This window comes from Mercenaria mercenaria, chromosome 18, assembly GCF_021730395.1.
Source record: "Mercenaria mercenaria strain notata chromosome 18, MADL_Memer_1, whole genome shotgun sequence".
NCBI lineage: Eukaryota > Metazoa > Mollusca > Bivalvia > Venerida > Veneridae > Mercenaria > Mercenaria mercenaria.
In genome coordinates this window covers 52644313-52666113 of record NC_069378.1, presented here as the reverse complement: position 1 = coordinate 52666113, position 21801 = coordinate 52644313, and the positions used below count along the sequence as shown (strand labels likewise).

Below are 21801 nucleotides of genomic sequence, written 5' to 3'. Positions count from 1 at the left end.
TATTTCATCATCTAAAATCTTACCATTGAAATTAATACTGTGGCTTTTACATTTCTACGAAACTAAAATATCCATAACATTTTAAAATGCACAAAGTGCAAGAAAACTGTGAATTATTCTTGAATAAAACATGGGAAAATAGTGGGTGGGGAGATGAACAACACCCCTCATCCACGACAGAAACTCTCCAGAATTATATTTACTACCTGGACAAATGTCTCGATTAATTTTGAAAAACAGGAGACATTACCCCTCCCACATAATCACTTACTTAAAACAGCTTTTTAAAGGAATTATAGATTTTTTATCAAAATTTCAACATATAAATTATGTACACTATCTAAAAGAAGTCTTTTTTTACAAAAATCTATTTATAACTCTGTGTAACGTATATTACTTGTCCAGTGTCTGATATTGACATAACATCCTCTTCGCACAGATGACTTTTTGAATAAAAAATTTGAGTAAATAAATTTTGAAAAAAGAGTTTAATGCTACACTAAAAATGAACTTATTGTACAGGAATGCAAATATACATCCAGGGGAATTCCGTCCTGAAATGTGGGGTCAGGCGTAACTATTGCATCAACTGAAACAGCCAACTTTATTACACACATTAACGAAAAAGCGAGGGAAAATAGCTGCTAAATATAGCAAAAAACTGTTTCAAAACAAAAATAGTGCACAGACTGAACTGGGACTAGCAAATACTTCCTACTTAAGAAAAGTTTGGGGTTTTTTTTTAAAATCATTTTAAGGCTAATTTTATATCAGAATAAACTACTGTTACGACAAAGAAGACTAAAAACAACTTTTACTACATTCCATAACTGGCTGAAATATGAGGACAAAAAAAAAAGAAGCTAGCATTCTCTTCATCTAAAACGGATAAAGGCAGTAAACATAAAGTCCTAACTCTACTGGTGGAAAAGAAGCAAAATATTTCTCTATAATGTAGTAAACAAGTCCTAAGTCTATGGAAAAAAAATCTCTATAATGCAGTAAAAGTTTCCTAATTCTATAGGGAAACAGAAACAAAATATTTCTTTAAAATGCTTACTCATTCCCTCATTTTTGTGTTGTTTTTGTTTCTTTTTTCTTTCAAAATTCATTGTTTTCAATTTCAACAGTTTTTATAGTGTTCTCAACAGTACTTCACTTTATGTAACTGTTGGTTAACCAATATTCCCTGATGTTAAATCATGTACAATTTTCTTTCCGACACGGAAGAGATACTTCCCAACATAAATCAGAAATAGAAGATACACCCTTCAGATATAAACTGCCTTTAAGCAAATTGTCATGGGTAAAAGTCATGCAGTCCAGAGATCAACTGATCTCAAATGAACCCATTATTCATGATCTCTGAATGGACAGGGCTCCTAATTTTTAAAATCAATGCCTAAAGTATTGTTACGCCACAGTGGATATAAGCGCTGGTACTCTTCGGATATAAGAATAGCACAGATGGTTTTCCATAAAAACCTGCGAGTGCTGCACATAAACAATATGCAATTTGATGATTGTCATTAACAGTTCACTTCCCAATGACAAGTTTGTATTTTAGAGTTTGTGTTTAGAGCCCATTATAAAGCAAATTCTAATATGTAAATAAATTAATGAAAAAAAAAATTGTTTGCAATTAATCAGCTAGGAAATACTTTGCAGACTCTACCCCTTTAAAAATTAGAAAATAAAATCTACAAAAAATCCTTTTAACTGACAAGATTTCAATTCATGCCCCCCACCCCCACCCCCAAAAAGCATTGTTCGAAATTTCTACATTCTTTGAACACAAATAAAATCCTCTAGGTACAAATTCCACTGTATGTATTAAAATCTCTTGTATAAATCTTGATATTTTATAGAAACTGCCTAATCATGATAAGAAATACTTTTAAAATTTGCTAAAGAATTTTTTAAAAAAAAAAGTTCTTTTCATACTGTTCTGCCCAACAACCATTTTGAAATTAAGAGAAAAAGCAAAGTAAATTTTAGACCACAACAAAAAACTGCACAAGAGAAAAATATTTTACATGTTCCAAAAATAATTTAGCTTAAAACAACATACTTGTGTTTCGTAAGCAGCGTTCTCATCACATGGCCCTTGGCCTCCGATGTTATCTGATCACGAATGACCATGTTGTCCACGACACGATGAGCAATCGTAATAAAGTCTGGTGCCTCAAGATCCAGCATCAGAGACCCTGAAAACATTTACACATAGACAAAATGTTTGAAAGGACAAGAAAATTTCACTGAATGCATATATAGTGTATCTACATTTTGTTTGGCTCCTACACTTCAAACCAAACAATGCCAACTACGAAGCTTTATTACACTGGTGCTATACCAAAATTCTGTAATGGCTCTACGGAGACATCAAATATTTGGTAAATATATAACTTTTAAAACTGTTTAATCTATGGACAACCTTGCTCCAGGCCTTTTCTCAGTTCAAGCAGACTATGAAACGATAGTGAAGCAACGTGGGGTTTGCCCCATCTTTCCGCCCCTTCTTCTACGTCTTCCTCAAACTTGATCCAACGAGCTTTCTCCCGCCACTCAACTTCGTAATCGTCTACAACGTTCAACTCGTCCAATTCAACGAACACCTGTCATAATACAGTACAAGAATTTAGTCACCTGACGCGAAAATATTCAACTATACTTTAAAATAACTGAAGTTCAGCCAGATCAGCAGCTCTTTTAAGTTCCATTTCCAGTATGAACACTTTCAACCTACAGTCAAACTTTGTTCATTTGTATTTGATGGGACTGGCAAAACTTATTTTGGTTATCGTTACTTTGAGCCATCAAGCAACATACATTGTAAAAAGATATTTCCAGGACCTGACAACGAGTTTGAGTTATGGATAGAGTTCGAATTACCAGAGTTCGAGCCATGGGTGGAGTGCGAATTACCAGAGTTCGAGCCATGGGTGGAGTGCGAATTACCAGAGTTCGAGCCATGGGTGGAGTGCGAATTACCAGAGTTCGAGCCATGAGTGGAGTTTGAATAACCAGAGTTAGAGCAATCAAAGTTCTACTTCTAGAAAAAGAAGACGGGCAAGTACAGAACATTCTTTAAACTCCGCCAAATACAGCACTCTTTGCAGAGGTTTACCAGTCTCAACTGAGCAAGAAAAATATATCAGAAACAAAGACACCAAACCTTTAAATGAGCCGTGCCATGGGAAAACCAACATAGTGGCTTTGCGACCAGCATGGATCCACACCAGCCTGCGCATCCGCGCAGTCTGGTCAGGATCCATGCTGTTCGCTTTCAAAGCCTATTACAATTAGAGAAATGGTTAGTGAACAGCATGGATCCTGACCAGACTGCGCGGATGCGCAGGCTGGTCTGGATCCATGCTGGTCACAATCCACTATGTTGGTTTTCTCATGGCACAGCTCAAATGCATTAAACTGTTAAGAAAATGTAAGTCAGTGGTAACCTGCATGAAGGCTTACAACCTATTTTGATATTCTGGAACTGAAAAAAATTCTCCATTCCATAAAGTTTACATATTGACAATTTACTAGCTACAATTGTAAATATCCTTAATCCAAAATTAACGTTAGACGACTTTTAGACATCGGCAGATATTCTACCTTATCAATAAGAATGTGATAAGAGTTGTTTTTACCTTTATAATTTTGAATGGTGAATTGTGATGTGAAATAAAATATCAGAGAAAACTGTAAATACTTGCCTCATGTGGGGTATGATCATATTTTTTAACTTCCGGTTTGAAGTATTTCCGTTTAGATTTATCAGATTTGCCGGCATATATCACAGACGTCAAAGTCTTGTGCTTCTTCCTGCCAATTTTATGTTTGTGGAAACCCTGCAGATTATCCATTCTGTGACCTTAAACAAAAATACAAAAACTATCATCGCTGTAAAATAGGAATTTTCTCTAGACTAGATGTCCCTTGCTTCTAAAACTGGAATTCACTGGTATAACAAAATATTTCCAATTGGTGTCATGACCATGACTTCTCATATGACACCAGTACTGGTTTTTCCAGAAAGCTGACTCAGGAGTGGTTCAAATAACCTTTAAGCTTTCATCAAAATCAAGCTAAAATAAATGAGTATAAACTAAATATTTCCAATATTTTGCCGACATAATTAAATTTTATAAAACTAGCAAAACCATGACAAGACTTTCCATGAGAGTTTACTTTGCCTATATTAACACAAAGCAATTAAAGTGAAAATAAATCTCTCACAAAAATTTCTGATTTTCCAGTTAACAGTACAAAATACTATATACTTTCCTTACAAAGAATATGCAACTTCTGAAAACTGAACAATACTAAAAACCAAAACTAATGCTAACAGTTTCAGAAAATTTACTTTAGAATTAAAATCAATGTGATAATTTCCACTATGAACTGAATGACTAGAATTAGTGGGTGGCAAGCATTATAAATTTCAATAAAACATCGCAGTAAAGTGATACTCTTGGTAGACTTTCAGGATTTATATAGATACTAAATTCTTTATTAAGTAATATTTACTATCATGTACGTTTATTAACCCTATCTTGTTTTTATTTCTATTTTACGGGACACAAGGGAATTCTGTTTGGAAGTTCTCATAAAGATTTGTTACAGATTTTAATCTTGTAAAACTGCACAGATTTCTCTAGAATGTTAAGCAGTTGTTGCTGGATCCTGTACCAGTTCTAAACTGTTCTCCACAAGTAACTGGCAACTTCTCAACATGAATCAGAGGTGTAGGACAATGATTTGACACAATGTCTTTTAACAAATCATCACAGAGAACACACACCTCACCCATGACTCCGCGATCCATTCATCTGCACTCTCCTTAAAGCTACAGTCACACATATGGATATGTCCGTGCGTTGAGGTATGGTGCGGATAGGATTAGTCTGTGGGTATATAACTACGGAGCAGTACGTCTTAGTACGGGAAAAATGGTGAGAAACAGGAAACAAATAAAACAATACATGACGCGAATAAGTACGGATAGGTACGAGGTACAACGCTGAATTATGTTTTATTGCGCCTTGCAACTTGCCAAGTGCACGGACGGGTCTGCGGTAAACTACGTTGAACTTTGTTTAAGTACGAGCAGCCTCGGATAACTACGTTCAGCTACGACGAGGTACGTAACAGCACGGATAACTACGTTTAAGTACGTTTAACTACGGATGAATAAGTTTCAGCCAAGTTTGACTAAAGTCACGCTCAAATGGCTACGGTTCGCTCAAACTTTTGTGCATGTTCAAAAGTTGGAGAAACTTGCAAGTTTGGAATAAGTTTTAAATACGTTTTGACCACGTTTTGGTACGGATTGATACGAATGACTACTCTGAGGTACGGCTCAGGTACGGATCGATACGGATTACTACGTTTCTGTCCGTAGCTAGACGTAGCTATCCGCGCCGTATGTGTGACTGGGGCATAACTGAGCTAAAATAGTACAGGTCCTCTAATGACCAGACATTCCCGCTATACAGTCTGATGGCCATGGGCCAGTTTTTGATATGAAACCAAAAATTTTGATGTCAGAGGCATCAACAAAAGGCTATCATCCAGTGTAATTTCACAGTCTCATGCTCAATGAACATTAAGAAAATGATCAGAAAATGTTTTTAATCTTGAGGTCACTATGACCTTGACCTTCTACCTGCTGACACCGAAAATATCATAAAATAACAGGGGTCTTCAACCTACCTCTGGCAATCATCCTATGAAGTCTTACCTATATAGGAATAAGTATTGTCTAATTATTGACCTGGAATGACGGCTTGACTAAATGCACAACCAACCTGAGTGGCACTAGCCCAAAACACTTTTATTTGAGAATAATATCCAGACTTACAGTATGCTGTAGGTTTCCAAATGATTATGATATACTTACTGGCCATCTCGTCAAGATCAGCTGAATGTAACATAATGGCCTCCTCTGTTTCTGTGGGAACACGTTTAAGAGCATCTTGAATGTGAACCTCACTTCCTCTCTGTCGGCGACGTAACAAATCTTCCCGACCATAGTTCTCACGATGATGATGATGGTGCTTCTTGTGCTTATGCCTGCAAAAAATTATTGATCAAATAAAATTAATGATATTACTGTAAAATCATTTTATTTTGTGGGTGCAAAATGTTTTGTGGTACTGACCAGAACAGCTATCTTGCGTTGATCAAATTCATGGATTTTAACAATTGAAAGAATTTTTTTCGGGGATTTAATTTTGTGGATTGGCCTTACCACCAAATGCACAAAAATTAGTCCCCCGTGAAAATTAATCATTTTACAGGTTTTGGAAAAGCTAGAAATTTTTTATAGTGTTTAACTTTATTGAAAATACTCTTCTGCTATGAATTATGTCCATTTAAAAGAGGTGTTATATGTAAAATCATAGATTGAATAACAGTTATATTGCTAGGGTCCAAAAAAAGGTTGTAGTTACATCGCCACTAATGTGTCGTATCAAAATTAAAATGCTCCGTCATATAATTTCCATTAAGATTTAATCATACTTTTGTATTTCCAATTTGTGTTTCTATTTGTAATATAATTAACAACTAAAAACTTACATTAGCAAAAACAACATCATTTCTCTCCAGTAAATATTTGAGTTGTTTTTTTTTTCAGATACAGTAACAAAGTAAGTTTTTATACCACTATTAAGATTATACCTTGATTTTTCAGAAGGCACTTTTTTATGTATCTTGGCCTCATCAGCGAGCTGCCAGACATTATCATCTTCACTTCTGTCCAGGAGCTCTAAGCTCTGAACTGGACTGAACTCAGCGGTTCCATGCTCACTGCCACTTTCATCATCATCATCATCACTGTTTCTAAACTCCGCCTTCCTCTGAAAATCTCCATCTGATTCTGCTTCACCTTGAAATAAAAATGTCATCATCTTCATCAGCATCATAACTGTGACAACAACCATCATCAATGAAAAAACAGCAACAACACTAGCAAGCATGGCATCATTATTGTATAAAATGTGTAAAATGTATCATTGTCATCATCAACAACATCATCATCATTAACACCATCATCATCATGAACACATAAACAGCAACAGTATCAACAATACCAGCATCATCACTACCAATATTATCATCACCAACACTTTCATCATCAACAACATCATCATCATCACAGCAACAGTAAAATTATTATCATTAACATCAAAATCAACATTAATTTTCTACTATTTCAATCGACATTTTAAAAGCCGCTACTCGGTAGACGGATAAATGAGATAGTTATTAATCCGAGAGGAAATCAGTGTTGGCATATTCCAGTGTTTGGTGTATTCTATTTTCAAACCCTGCTCATTGTTTTCCAATATAATAAAACTGAGTAATTTTCACTGCATATATTTGAGGAAGCAGTTTCCCGAAAAATATATTTGAGCTGCACTATGAGAAACCAACATAGTGCATTTGTGACCAGCATGGATCCAGACCAGCCTGCCCATCCATGCTGTTTGCTAATGGTTTCTCTAATTGCAATATGCTTTGAAAGCAAACAGTATGGATCCTGACCATACTGCGCAGAAGCGCAGGCTGGTTTGAATCCATGCTGGTCGCAAATGCAATATGTTGGTTTTCTCATGGCATGGTTCATTTTACCTAGCAAGAACTTGACTTTTGATAGATCCTCTTCACCAGGGATCGCTGATTCAAGAACATGAATGGGCGTGTGTTTTGTCGCTTGTTTGATTGATGTAGAAACCATTGGCTTTTTGTCGTCATTCAAAACAACAACAACAGGGGCACTTGCAGGGAGGTTCTCTATCACACCGGCTTGTGTGGTTGGTACAGATACTGCTGCTATCTTAAAATCCACCTCAGAAGGAGTTTCGGACACTGGAACTTTGTCCTGAAGGTCAGATCCTGCAACACAGATTAACAAACTTTAGAATTTTTTTATGTAACAATGCATTTATGTCAGCTGTGAAGTTTTAACACTCTTGCCTGCAGAATGAAGGCCAAACTATTTACAGCATATACATGTTTCTAATGTAGTTTTAACACTCACGGCTGCAGAATAAAGGCAAAACTACACATTTACAGCACAAATACTGTTTGGCCGCAGACCATGGTGCACATTTAAACACATTCATCGTTGCTATGAGGACAGTTTTTAAACACAAATGTTTTACACCAGTTCCTGAAATATGATTTCAACAGTCTTCGCAGCCTTTCCCAAAATCCCAGGCTAAAAAAAACCTTAAGTTTGGAGACCAGTCTCAAAATGCAGCCTTGCTATTGGTCAATTTCAAATTTGTCCTCAGGAACAACCAATCAGAGGCTGAGATTTTGAGACTGGTACCCACACTTGGTTATATAACCTTAGTCCCAGAATGAAATGCAGGTATTTTCCCACAAAAATCTTAAAACAGAACTGAGTTCAGTATAATTTCCAGAAATAAGTTCAGTATAATTTCCAGAAATTCAAGTAACCAAAACAAATCATGTCCGGCATAAATATCCTGATACTGTCCTAACTTATATATCATTCCTCTTTTGTCTTACCAATCTACGTAACACTAAATCCTGTCTTAGACATGCAAGGTTATAAATTGACCAAACTGCAATTTCAAATCAATAATGTCTCAAATGTGTTGTCATAGTTACGATCAAACCTAGAGACAATTAAAATACAAAGACAGTCCATTCAAAACATCAGATATAGGGATAGAAAGTAGAAAATTACATAACTGCTTTTATTCTCTTAAGATGTACAATTTTATTGTATTGTAACAATAAGTGATGTCTTTTCAAAATCCAAAATGAGAAAGTTTTAATACTAACAAAAGTTAACCTTTAGCCTGCTGTTGGCAAGTGATTCTGCCTTTGCGACCAATGGTCTGCACTGTTCGCTATTCAGTCAGTCAATTTTCAGTGAACACCCCTTCAAATAATAAATGGTACTGCCCAAATTGAATGATGGACCAGTCCATTTTATAAATATAGCAGGATAAAGGTTAGTAAACTAGTTAAGAAGAGAACTAAGAAGTAGATCAAACAACTGACCTCCCTGACACCCCTGTTAAAACAATCTGCTAGACGCAAACAGGCACCGCAAACCGTAGGCATCAAGGATAGGTATTGTTCAAAAGATTATTACTAAAACTTGGTGAGACAGCCTAATTAAAAACAAGAGCTTTTATTTGTTTGTTTTGGGTTTAATACTGTTTTTTCAACAGTATTTCACTTATGTAGCGGCCTGCAGTTAACCTAACCAGTGTTCCTGGATTCTGTACCAGTACTATTCTCTGCAAAGTAACTGCCAACTTCCCCACATCAATCAGAGGTGGAGGACTAATGATTTCAGACACAATGTCTTTTATCAAATCGTCACAGAGAACATACGCCTCGCCCGGGTTCAGACTCACTACCCATCAACCCGTAGATCTGTGCTCTCCCTAATGAGCTAAGCAGGCAGGCTTAGAACAAGAGCTGACAATGACAGAACACTCACTATTTGAAGCCCTTTCCCCATATTGCTAACAAAATTTTCATATGTGATAGAGAGGTATCCTTTTGTGAACCAAGTTGGATATATGAAACCTGGCTTAAAATGGTGGGGGCATATTGGTCGAGAGGGCAACGCATTGATCGAGAGGGCGAAGACGCTTTTCTGTGAAGGCCCTGGAAAGTGTAGGGGTATTAATGTAGTCTTTAAGAATCGTAAGCTCCAAATACGGCTTTATTCAAGTTTTAATAACAATCTTAAAACTTACTTAAATAGTAACGTTCAATAACATAAAGCTGTCATCTTTGTCATTTTTCGATAAAATCTGGGTAAGATGATTTATTTTTTTTCTCTTTATCTACTTCTATATTTTATTTTCACTTTAGCTTCAACTTGTAACACATCGTTTAAACAGTATTGCTGTAAGACGTAGTGAATGAACTATTTAGTGTTCAAACAAGAGATCACAGAGTGATCTTGACGCCCACCAATGTGCCATTTTTGAGTGTTCCAAATTTCAAGACTTCTTGACTAGCTCAAGGTCAAATTTCATTTCTGTACACAACACTGTGCATGTGGTCCAAATTCGAAAGCTGTAGCTTGAGAAATGTGAAAGTAGGTCACTAGGTCAATGTCAAGGGCAAAGTTTGTTTCGGTACACAATCCTATGCAAGTGGTCTAAATTTGAAGCCTGTAGCTACAGAAATGTGAAAGTAGATCACTAGGTCAATCTTAAGGTCAAAGTTCATTTCGGTACACAAAACTATGCAAGTGGTCCAAATTTGAAGGCTGTAGCTTGAGAAATGTAAAAGTAGGTCACTAGGTCAAAATGAAGGTCAAATTTTATTTCGGAATACAAAAGTATGCAAGTGGTCCAAATTTGAAGCCTGTACCTTCAAAAATGTGAAAGTAGGTCACTAGGTCAATGTAAAGGTCAAAGTTCATTTCGGTACACAAAACTAAGCATGTGGTCTTAATTTGAAGGCTATAGCTTGAGAAATGTAAAAGTAGGTCACTGGGTCAAAATCAAGGTCAAATTTTATTTCGGAATATAAAACTATGCATGTGGTCCAAATTTGAAGCCTGTACCTTAAAAATGTGAAAGTAGGTCACTAAGTCAATCATAAGGTCAAAGTTCATTTCGGAACACAAAACTATGCAAAAGGTCCAAATTTGAAGACTGTAGCTTGAGAAATGTAAAAGTAGGTCACTAGGTCAAAATCAAGGTCAAATTTTATTTCCGAATACAAAACTATGCATGTGGTCCAAATTTGAAGCCTGTACCTTCAAAAATGTGAATGTAGGTCAGTAGGTCGATGTGAAGGTCAAAGTTGTTTTCGGTACAAAAAACTATGCAGGCGGTCCAAATTTGAAGGCTGTAGCTTGAGAAATGTGAAAGTAGGTCACTCAAATTTCATTTTGAAACACGGAACTATGCATATGATCCAAATTCGACGCCTGTACCTTCAAAAATGTGAAAGTAGGTCACTAGGTCAAAATCAAGGTCAAAGTTTTTTCCAGTGCACAAAACTATGCATGTGGTCCAAATTTGAAGGCTGTAGCTACAGAAATGTGAAAGTAGGTCACTAGGTCAAAATCAAGGTCAACTCATGTCAAGGTTCATCTTGCCACTCAAAAATATACATGTGGTCCAAATTTGAATGTTGTAGTTATTGACAAGAACATTTAAAAAGCTTTTCCCTATATAAGTCTATATGAACCATGTGACCCCCGGGGCGGGGCCATTTTTGACCCTAGGGGGATAATTTGAACAAACTTAGTAGAGAACCACTAGATGATGCTACGTTACAAGTATCAAAGCCTTAGGCTTTGTGTTTTGGACAGGAAGATTTTCAAAGTTTTTCTTTATATAAGTCTATGTAAACCATATGACCCCCAGGGCGTGGGCATATTTGACCCTAGGGGTATAATTTGAACAATCTTAGTTGAAGACCACAAGATGATGTCACATACAAAATATCAAAGCCCTAGGCCTTGTGGTTTTGGACAAGAGGTTATTCAAAGTTTTTCGCTATATAAGTCTATATAAACCATGTGACCCCTAGGGCGGGGCCATATTTGACCCCCAGAGAAATAATTTGAATCATCTTGGTAGAGAACCACTAGATGATGCTTCAAACCAAATATCAAAGCCCTAGGCTCTGTGGTTTTGGACAAGAAGGTTTTCAAAGCTTTTCCCTATATAAATCTATGTAAAATATAGAAATAAACAAAGGGCCATAACTCACTCATAAATTGTTGAACCAGTCTGATTTACAGGGGGACACAACTAGGGTACCAATACATCATTCTGACAAAGTTTGGTCAAAATCCCCCTAGTAGTTTCTGAGGAGATGCGATAATGAGAAATTGTTAACGGACGGATGGACGGACGGACCACGGACGCAGAGTGATTTTAATAGCCCACCATCTGATGATGGTGGGCTAAAAATAGCAACAGAGTAATGTCAGCCATGCATCCTGTTAAGAGTTGTCTTTCCTTATGTAAGTGTTTTCTCACAAATATATAAACTTGGTTTTAGCTTTAGTTACTTCCCTTTCATCATTATTATAATTATCATTTTTATTACTGTTGTAAGCGATAACGACCTTTAAAGAATAACCTGTCAACACTGTGTACAGCTTCACGACTTTAAACTAATTTTTTGCCTCAATTAGAAATACAAAGAAAATGCTGAACAGTCATGCTATTTTCTACTTCAATTTTCTACTTTATCATAATAAACACACTTTGAATCTGTTTAAACAAGATTTATTAATCTATCATAAATTCTAATACATTGACTACGAAAGGAAGTAAAATTTTGATCTCATAGGAAGCTTTTTGTTATAAACGCACTTAACCAAACACCCCTTTTAACAGCTAATGGTACTATCCTAACTCAAGTATGGACAATTTCATTATAGAAATTTAGCAGGGTAAGAGTTAATTTATGTTGCAATTTAAGGCGTCAATGAAGCCTTTTGGTGATTGAAAATAACGTTGTTGTTTTTTTGTTTTTCTTGGCTTTAACATCGCACCAATACAATTATATAAAATTGATTATTTTTTCTTGGTTTAACGTTACACCAACACAGTCATATAAAATTAATTATTTTTACACAACTCATAGTATCAAGCACTTAACTGTTAAAAAAATTGTATTTCATAGTAGGAGTATTAAACAACAAAGGCATATTTTAACTGATATATTTTGACTATTTTTATTTATAAAATAAAATATCAAGAGATTTGGATATATGTACAATTCACAGATGAAGAGGCCTGCTACTTATGAAATCATAACTCTTGACTGATATTTAATAGTCTAATATTTTTATGCAAAATTATTCATTTTAGTTTATGCATAATTTGTTTTAGGTCGATTGTGAAGGAAGTTCTGCAACTTATATTAATCACTCTTGACACCTTATTCCTGATGGAATCCATCACCATGAGGGTATGAGAAGAGGGAAACTCAGTTTCCCTTTTAATGCTGAGTGCCAAGCAAGGGAGCTACTGGTACCATTTTTCACGTCTTTGGTATGAGGTGGCCGGGGATAGAACCCACAACCTCCCACACTCAAAGCGGACACTCTACCAACAGGCTATTGAGGCGGTATTCGTTTTCCTTTTTTCTTTTTGTTTGCTACAGATTTGTATGTTTTTTGTTGTTTTTTTTTTTCAGTTTTAGTACAGATTCGCTTGACAACTTTACAACCTTGCATTTGATGAAATTATATGCTTGTGACCTTATTGTAGTTATGTTAGAGAAAATACAAAAAAAATTTTTTTTTTAGTTCAATATTAAGTGGTGGGAAAGTATATCGCATGACCTTACCTTACAACATGAAGACGTGTGTTATAAAATATACAGCGGTAATATGAATAAATTATTGGGTGCTCAAACAAATTTCTGACGAAGATGATGATTTTATGTTATTGTACGTTACTCAATAACTCTTAAGAATAAAAAATATTTATGTGTATTCTCTAAAAACAAACAACAAATTCTACACATAATTGCTTTATAAATAATGGTGTACAGTATGGTTCTCTAAAAATAACTCTATGAAATTAATATACATTAACAATAACAGAAACTCACTTATCTGATGCATTTGTTTTACATAGCAATGACAGGTAATAACAAAATTAATACATGTATATTGGTCGCGTTAAATAATTTTCAAAATAAGATAATCTTTCACTTGTCCTTCGTAACAGAAGTGATGTTCGTTAAATGGAAATACTAGGCTTATTAAGTTAAAAGTTGCTTGAAACAGAATTTAGTTGAGGCAAGAGTTAAGTAGGAGTTTTAGTAATAAATTACAGTCACACTTCCATAATTACCATTAATATGCCATAAATATATTTTCATGATTCAAAGGAATTAAATATTTAAAAAATGTTTTAAGTTGAAAATGCTATTTGTATTAACTTCACTGGCCTCCAGATCATGCAACAAAAAGAAAAGAAGGAAAGTTTAGGCATCAAGAAATTTGTACTATATTTCTTAAGAATGCTTTGAAACTTAATTTCTGACACACTATATGTTTATATGGAAACATATGAGAATTAGTTCTTTTTACTTATTTTTACAATGAAAATCAAAAAACATTTATAACGCACAGTGCCTCAATTATAAATATCATTATATATTTAACTGTCTCACTATTCAAATATTCTACATGGCTGTAATACTAAAGTTAATGGAAAAGTTTTTACTGCTGCCGCAGCCCAGGTTCAATTCCCAATGCGGGCAGCTTTCTTTTCTTGATTTAGCACTTTTAAGATAGTTTAGAAACAAAAACTCATATTGTAATGTTCATAATATGACCAAACTTCAATTTTAAAGAAATGCCATTTATAGCCAAAATCTGGAGGTCAGTGCCTTTAAAACATATAACTGGGTAATGAAAATTTATGGGTTGCAAACCACGCAGGGGAAAAGGGGCAAAAGCCTATGGATTCTTTTCTAATGGGCAAAGATCATAAAAACATGGCTGCCAAAGGAATCATAGCAGTATCTTATATCGGAAAAAGTGGCATATTGAAAAAACAAGCTTCTTCTGGTATGGGAAAGCGGCAATTCTAAATTAGCTAACTTTCTGTGCTGTTCCCTTTTGTATTTGTGGATGACCAAGTTTCACTAATTTGGAGACTTTTCACAAATCCATCGAAATAAGCCCCAATGATAAATAAATTTTCCACATATACCATTTTTATAATGTCAACTCCAAGAATAAACTTCGAAAACCAAATAATTATTCATCGCCTTCATAAACATGATAGAATGGTGTTTTATAGTGTCAAAATTAAACAATTTCTGGCTATATGAAAAAAAAAACCTAACCTTTGCTTTTTACAGGATAGAGGAGAATATTAAAACATCAGGAAATAAAATTTCTGCTATCTGTCTGAAATTATGCTCAATCGAGAGATAAAACTGTTGATATAAAGTAACTTAATGGAAAACACTAAATTCTTCACTTTCTTTACAACACTATCACTAACGTAGGTGGTGGCATTTTTTTTTATTCTTGTTGGAGAACATTCACTATAGTGTTAATTCACATTAGTCTAGAGTTTTGGAACAATGACAACGTAATATTATATAATACTGAGAAAATCTAATGTGCTCCAGAAACCTTAAATAATTAAGGTTAATACCTGTTATTTTTGCCCTTGTAATTCAAGCGTTTCATTAACAAAGATCATTTTATCTTCATATTTAAAGCATTTCATTGACAAAGATTTTTTTTGTCCATGGATACATTTTAAGTATTTCTTACACAAGGGGAATGCTACCCTGTAAACAAACCTTTTTTCTATTATTTGACCTAGTGATCTTCCTGACCCCATATGACCCAGTTTCAAACTTGACCTAGATTTTGTAAATACACAAACATTCTGATTACTTTCATACAGATCGCGTAAAATATTATTACAGCCTCTAGAAAGTTGACAAGGCTTTTCTATGATTTAACCTAGTGACCTACTTTTTGTCCTCAGATGAACCAATTTAAAATTTGACCTATACTTCAAATGCAAGTATTCTGATAAAGTTTCATATGATCAAAAAGGAACTGTGGTCTCTTGAAAGATAACAAGGTCTTTCTATGATTCGATGTAAAGACTGAGTTTTTGACCCAAGCTGATCTAAGTTGAAATGTGGCCTACTTTTCAGAAAGACAAACATTCCAACCTGGTTTGGTCTCAAGACTGCTTACAAGGTTTTCGATTTTTTGACCTAGTGACCTAGTTTTTGACTCAGATAACCAAGGTTCGAACTTGTACGTATATAATTTCATGAGACAAATATTGTGACCAAGTATCATTAAGATAGGGCAAAAATAGCTGACAATGTCATCTTGATGACTGATGATGAACACATGGCGTTTGCAATAATGCTAAAAGTATTACTACAACCTTCAATAATGAATAGAAACTTTCTGTACTACTCTTCAAGTTATATACATTGAAACACTTCTTGCTGAAGCATTAACAGCTTGGCACCACTCAAACAAAATTTAATACAATTGAAACTCGGTATCTCAAATTCCAAGGGTTCAAGCATTTAACTTTGAGATAACCGAAATTTAACTTAAAATGGTATTTTGTGCACATGTTTTCTGGCCAGAACTTGAAAATGTCTTTGAGATAGCCAGAATTTTGAGATAATTGAGTTCAAGATCTCCAGTTTTAACTGTAATGTGGTCTATGTCTGGATCACTCAACTTCCGATAACTGGAGTATTTTGCTTATCCTTTACAAACTCTAGGAATCCCCTAGAGAACCCTGAATTATCCCATGTTTAAAGAATAATCTATATAACTGCTAAACCTGTCATCAAACAATTCGCTAAAATTATATAGACTGTTTACCTTTAAAGATGATGACCCGCACCTAAGATAAAGGCATACAGAGAAATTTAGCTACATCACCATTTAGATGAAGAAAAGCTTATAAATATAGATGCTAGTCACATTTTTGCTGCCAACATGCTAGATATATGATATAATATAAACCTCTCCATACACCCCTGTTGCCAAAAAAATATTATTGCAACCCTATGACACCTTTTTTTTCCCACAAATGTTAATGCTTTACAACTAAATGTGCTCCACAATTAACGAGATCTCCAATTCTTGTAATTAACAGTTTGTTTTTTTTTTTTATTTTCTGCCACATAGTCTTTTAGCATTAAAAATACATTTTCGTTGAACAACTATTGTTTACAATATGGTAATCCTTGATATGTACCATAAAATCATTTAATTTTGTGGGAATGAAATATTTGTGGTCTTGGCCAAAATAGCTACTTTTGTGTGGATTCGAACATGTGGAATAATTTCAACTTTTAACCTGCTGGCTTCAAGTGATTCTGCCTTTGTGACCACTGCAGACATAGATCAGGTCTCCACTGTTTGCTATTCAGTATGTAAACTTTCAGTGAACACCCCTTTGATTAATAAATGGTATTGCCAAAATTGAATGATGGACCAGTCCATTTTAGAAATTTAGCAGGGTAAAGGTTAAAGATATAATTATGATCACTGGGATTAAATTTTGTGGACTGACAGTAAAATCTACAAAAATTAGTCCACCATGAAAATCATCGGCATGCTGAAGAACTCCTTCGGATAAGACAAAAAAAAAAGAAAACCAAAATCTTCAGGTCAAACAGCAAAATGAGCAGTATTTACAGGGATGGAGAGGTGGAAGAATTTTTGTGGATCCTATGATTGCCTCAATGCACCAAACCAGTCTTAAAGAAGAAATGAAATTTCTATTAGTTTAATCTTTAAAAGATAAAATGCTTAAATTCAGGAAATAGGCATACTGACCAAAACCTTGACATTTCACGCACACAAAATTAAATGATTTTACAGTAGTCCATGTCATAAATTACAGAAATTTGAACAAGAGCTCGTAGAACACGAAATGCCCCCTTGATGCATTCAGTAACTGCACAAGCAACAGATTCTGCATTATTTGGTCACTGTGTACTGGAAGTTTGATGTACTGACCTCAAATCAATAATAATATGGGTCATTTACCAGTCATAATAACCTCCGTATCAAATGTGATCTTAGACCAAAGTATTCTCTAGTTTTTGCCAAAAAAACTTCAAAAGCAATAGGGGTCATCTGCTGGTCATGATTAACCTTCTTATTAAGTGTTAAGTTATCGTCCGAAAATGGTCTATCTGTTCCGGGTCACTGTGACCTTGACCTTTGACCCACTAACCTCAAAATCGATAGGAGTCATCTGCTGGTCATTTTCAACCTCTTTATCAAGTTTAGTTATCCTAGGCCCAAGCATTCTCAAGTTATCATCCGGAAACCGTTTAACTGTTCCGGGTCACTGTGACCTAGACCTTTGACCTACCGGTATTATCTCAAAATTAATAGGGGTCATCTACTGGTCATAAACAACCTCATTATCAACTTTCATGATCCTAGGCCTAAGCGTTCTTGAGTTATCATCCAGAAACCGTTTAACTGTTCTGGGTCACTGTGACCTAGACCTTTGACCTATTATCTGAAAATAAATAGGGGTCATCTACTGGTCATAAACAACCTCTCTATCAACTTTCATGATCCTAGGCCTAAGTGTTCTTGAGTTATCATCTGGAAACCAACTGGTCCACGGACAGACGGACCGACATCTGCAAAACAAGAGGACCATGATGGTCCTGAATCGCTCACCTGTTCCCACATTACCCAGTTTTGAGTATGACATCGTTTTTTCTATTATTTGACATAGTGACCTAGCTTTTGAGCTCATGTGACCCAGTTTTGAACTTGACCTAGATATTATCAAGATAAAAATTCTGACCAATTTTCATGAAGATCCATTGAAAAATATGGTCTCTAGAGAGGTCACAAGGTTTTTCTATTATTTGACCTATTGACCTAGTTTTTGAAGGTATGTGACCCTGTTTTGAAATTTACCTAGATATCATCAAGGTGAACATTCTCACTAATTTTCATGAAGATCTCATGAAAAATATGGCCTCTAGAGAGGTCACAAGGTTTTTCTATTTTTATACCTACTGGCCTAGTTTTTGACCGCACGTGACCCAGTTTCGAAACTGCCCTAGATATCATCAAGGTGAACATTCAGATCAATTTTCATGAAGATCCATTGAAAAATATGGCCTCTAGAGATGTCAAAAGATTTTTCTAATTTTAGACCTACTGACCTAGTTTTTGACCGCACATGACCCAGTTTCAAACTTGACCTAGATATTATCAAGATGAACATTCAGACAAACTTTCATACAGATCCCATGAAAAATATGGCCTTTAGAGAGGTCACAAGGTTTTTCTATTATTTGACCTACTGATCTACTTTTTGACAGCACGTGACCCTGTTTCGGACTTGACCTAGATATCATCAAGGTGAACATTCTGACCAATTTTCATGAAGATCTTGTGAAATATATGGCCTCTAGAGAGGTCACAAGGTTTTTCTATTTTTAGACCTACTGGCCTAGTTTTTGATGGCACGTGACCCAGTTTCGAACTTGACCTAGATATCAAGGTGAACATTCTGACCAATTTTCATGAAGATCTTGTGAAATATATGGCCTCTAGAGAGGTCACAAGGTTTTTCTATTTTTAGACTTACTGACCTAGTTTTTATCGGCATGTGACCCAGTTTCGAACTTTATCTAGATATCATCAAGGTGAACATTCTGACCAACTTTCATAAAGATCCCATGAAAAATGTGACCTCTAGAGTGGTCACAAGCAAAAGTTTACGGACGCACGCACGGATGACGGACGCCTAACGATCACAAAAGCTCACCTTGTCACTTTGTGACAGGTGAGCTAACACTATAACTTTCCTTCAAAGGGGGAGATAATTAGGAAAAAACTGAGCCCCTGAGAAAACTATTGTATGTAACTACACTTTAGGAAAGCGAATAAACTTTAAACTTTGAGTGACTAAAGTATTTAAACAAAGCAAAATGATTACAAATACATGTGAACGAGAAAGCAATGATATTATTGCAGGAAAACAAGTCTAAACGTGCATAACGTAATAAAAAGGCACAAATACATAGTCGGTACATCATACCTTCTACTGTGTCTACAGGGCCATTTTCTCCTGTTGAGAAAATGCATGAACAATGTGAAACATTACAATCTTACCCTAACAAGACCCTGTTTACACTGTACATTTTTCTTGTCCTTATTTTTTCCTTTCACTTCTCAAAATTAATCAACAAAATCTGACATAAATAGCACATCTGCTTCAATCAATGACATCAGTAAGAGCTGTTTCTTAACCATATATGCCTAACTTCTCCCCGCTGTTAACTGGGGTTTTTATTTTCAATCTTAAGTCATATCAAGCCTTGACATAATTATTTCCATACCACAGACAACCATGATATAGGCCCAATCATTTTTAAGCTATAGATCCTAAAGTATTTTAGTCTCAAGGTCATTGTGACCTTAGACTAAGTCATTGTGACCTTAGACAAGGCCATGGTGACCTTAGACCTCCTGGCCTAAAACCTACTTAGATCATGTTCTGATTATAAACCATAAGGTTATAAAGAGTGACAATTGTAAGAATAAATATTCTCCTGCTGTAGCTCAAAAAATATTTCAGTCTCAGGGACATTTTGACCTTGACCTTTCACCTACTGACCCTAAAAGCTGTAAGAGTCAGCTAGTGATATCAAACAACTGTTCTATACTCCTATGCAGCTTGACCACAAGTAGGCCTATATGTCCAGTATTTGATAGGAAACTGTTTTAAGTCTCAAGGTAACTGTGACCTTGACATACGACCTAGTAGCCCCCAAAAATAACAGAAGTCATCTACTAGCTACATTTGTCCTGAAGGTCACTTTGACCTTTATCTTTGACTGACTCATCTCAAAAGCAACACATGTCATTTGTTGACCACACACAATCATCCCAAGTAGTCTGACTTACGCAGCCCAAGCATTTTCCATTATCATTAACCTTTAGCCTGCTGGCGGCAAGTGTTTTTGCCTTAAGCTGCGACCAGAGCAGACCAAGATCAGTCTGCACATCCATGAAGTCTGATCATGATCATGGTCTGCACTGTTCCCTATTCAGTCAATAAATTTTCACTAAACACCAGCCTTTGAATAATAAATGGTTTTGTCCAAATTAAATGACCAGTGCATTTCAGAAACTTAGCAGGGTAAAGGTTAATTGAAAATTTGTTCTTCAGTCTCAAGGTCAGTGTGACCTTTATCTTGACCTACTGATCCCAAAATCAATAATGGTCATACACTGCCTAAAAGCAATGACCCCACAAAGTTTTACCAAAACTGACCAGAGCATTCTCTAGTTATTAGTAAGATACCCAAGCGTCTACCAACCAATCAACTTGAAAAAAAAGCACAATTATTATATACTTCCCATTCTTTTGGAACTTAATATAATTAGCAGTTGTAGAGATGGCCAATATAACAGATTTTTTATGTACAATTTCTTTTTCGTGTAAACAGAGTCCAACAAATACTAAATTACATGTTTTCACTTAAAACGAAACTTTACAAGGAATAAAACTATACTAAAGGAATTTCCCATATTTTTTTTTATACATATGCAAATTCTGAAAAGGTTTAGTAACTGGAATTCAGAAGACAATGACAAATTTCATCTGTAAAGCTTATTAAGGAAAGTCTAAGTTATCAATGCACCTTGAGATCGTCTTTTTTTCTTTTTTACAAAAGTAAAATCTGAATGATGTTTTGCTTCCACTCCTGTTACATATCAAGAAATCGCTATCAGAAATATTCTTTTGCTAGAATCACTTGAAAAAATCTGTTAACCATACATTTGTAATTGTATTTTTGATAAAAAATTCCTTAGGAGATTTAAATAAACAGTCCTATTGTTTCTTATACCTGAATTTTCTATAACTCACAAGATGAATTTTTTGTGTGTGTTCACTGCTAATGAATTCCATAAAACCCACATTCCGGGATTATAAAATGGGGTAAAGAAAATAATTATTTGTGTACATCATAATAACTGCAACCAGTTAAAACTAGAAAATGCTTTTTTAAAAAAGCGCATGTCTCCCCCAATGCAAAGTCCTATAGGCAAGAAGTCAATAGGGGTCAGGAGCGAAAGTCAAAGAGACACTGATGGTTGGCTGCAATAGGGATCATCTACTTGGCATGTCCAGTCATCCCGCTAAATTTCAACACTCTTGGCCTAGTGGTTCTCAAGTCACTGTTCAGGCTCCTGTGACCTTGACCTTTGATCAAGTGACCTCAAAATAAATAGGGGTCATCTACTCTGCATGT

At 35.2% G+C, this 21801-nt stretch overlaps 1 protein-coding gene across 8 annotated transcripts in view; it reads right to left on the bottom strand.

Moving 5' to 3' along the window:
- Positions 1-21801, bottom strand: part of LOC123538548 (anion exchange protein 2-like) — a 175804-nt gene that overhangs the window by 45403 nt on the left and 108600 nt on the right. For 7 of the 8 annotated variants that reach the window (XM_045322722.2, XM_045322725.2, XM_045322721.2 and 4 more), the window contains 7 exons: positions 19581-19610; positions 7639-7902; positions 6685-6892; positions 5903-6075; positions 3717-3874; positions 2435-2615; positions 2072-2207 (listed from right to left, as the gene is read on the bottom strand). In XM_045322722.2, the coding sequence (XP_045178657.2) occupies positions 2072-2207; positions 2435-2615; positions 3717-3874; positions 5903-6075; positions 6685-6892; positions 7639-7902; positions 19581-19610 (1150 nt within the window). The remainder of the gene's footprint in view (positions 1-2071; positions 2208-2434; positions 2616-3716; positions 3875-5902; positions 6076-6684; positions 6893-7638; positions 7903-19580; positions 19611-21801) is intronic. The other variant, XM_045322726.2, reaches the window with a different exon arrangement.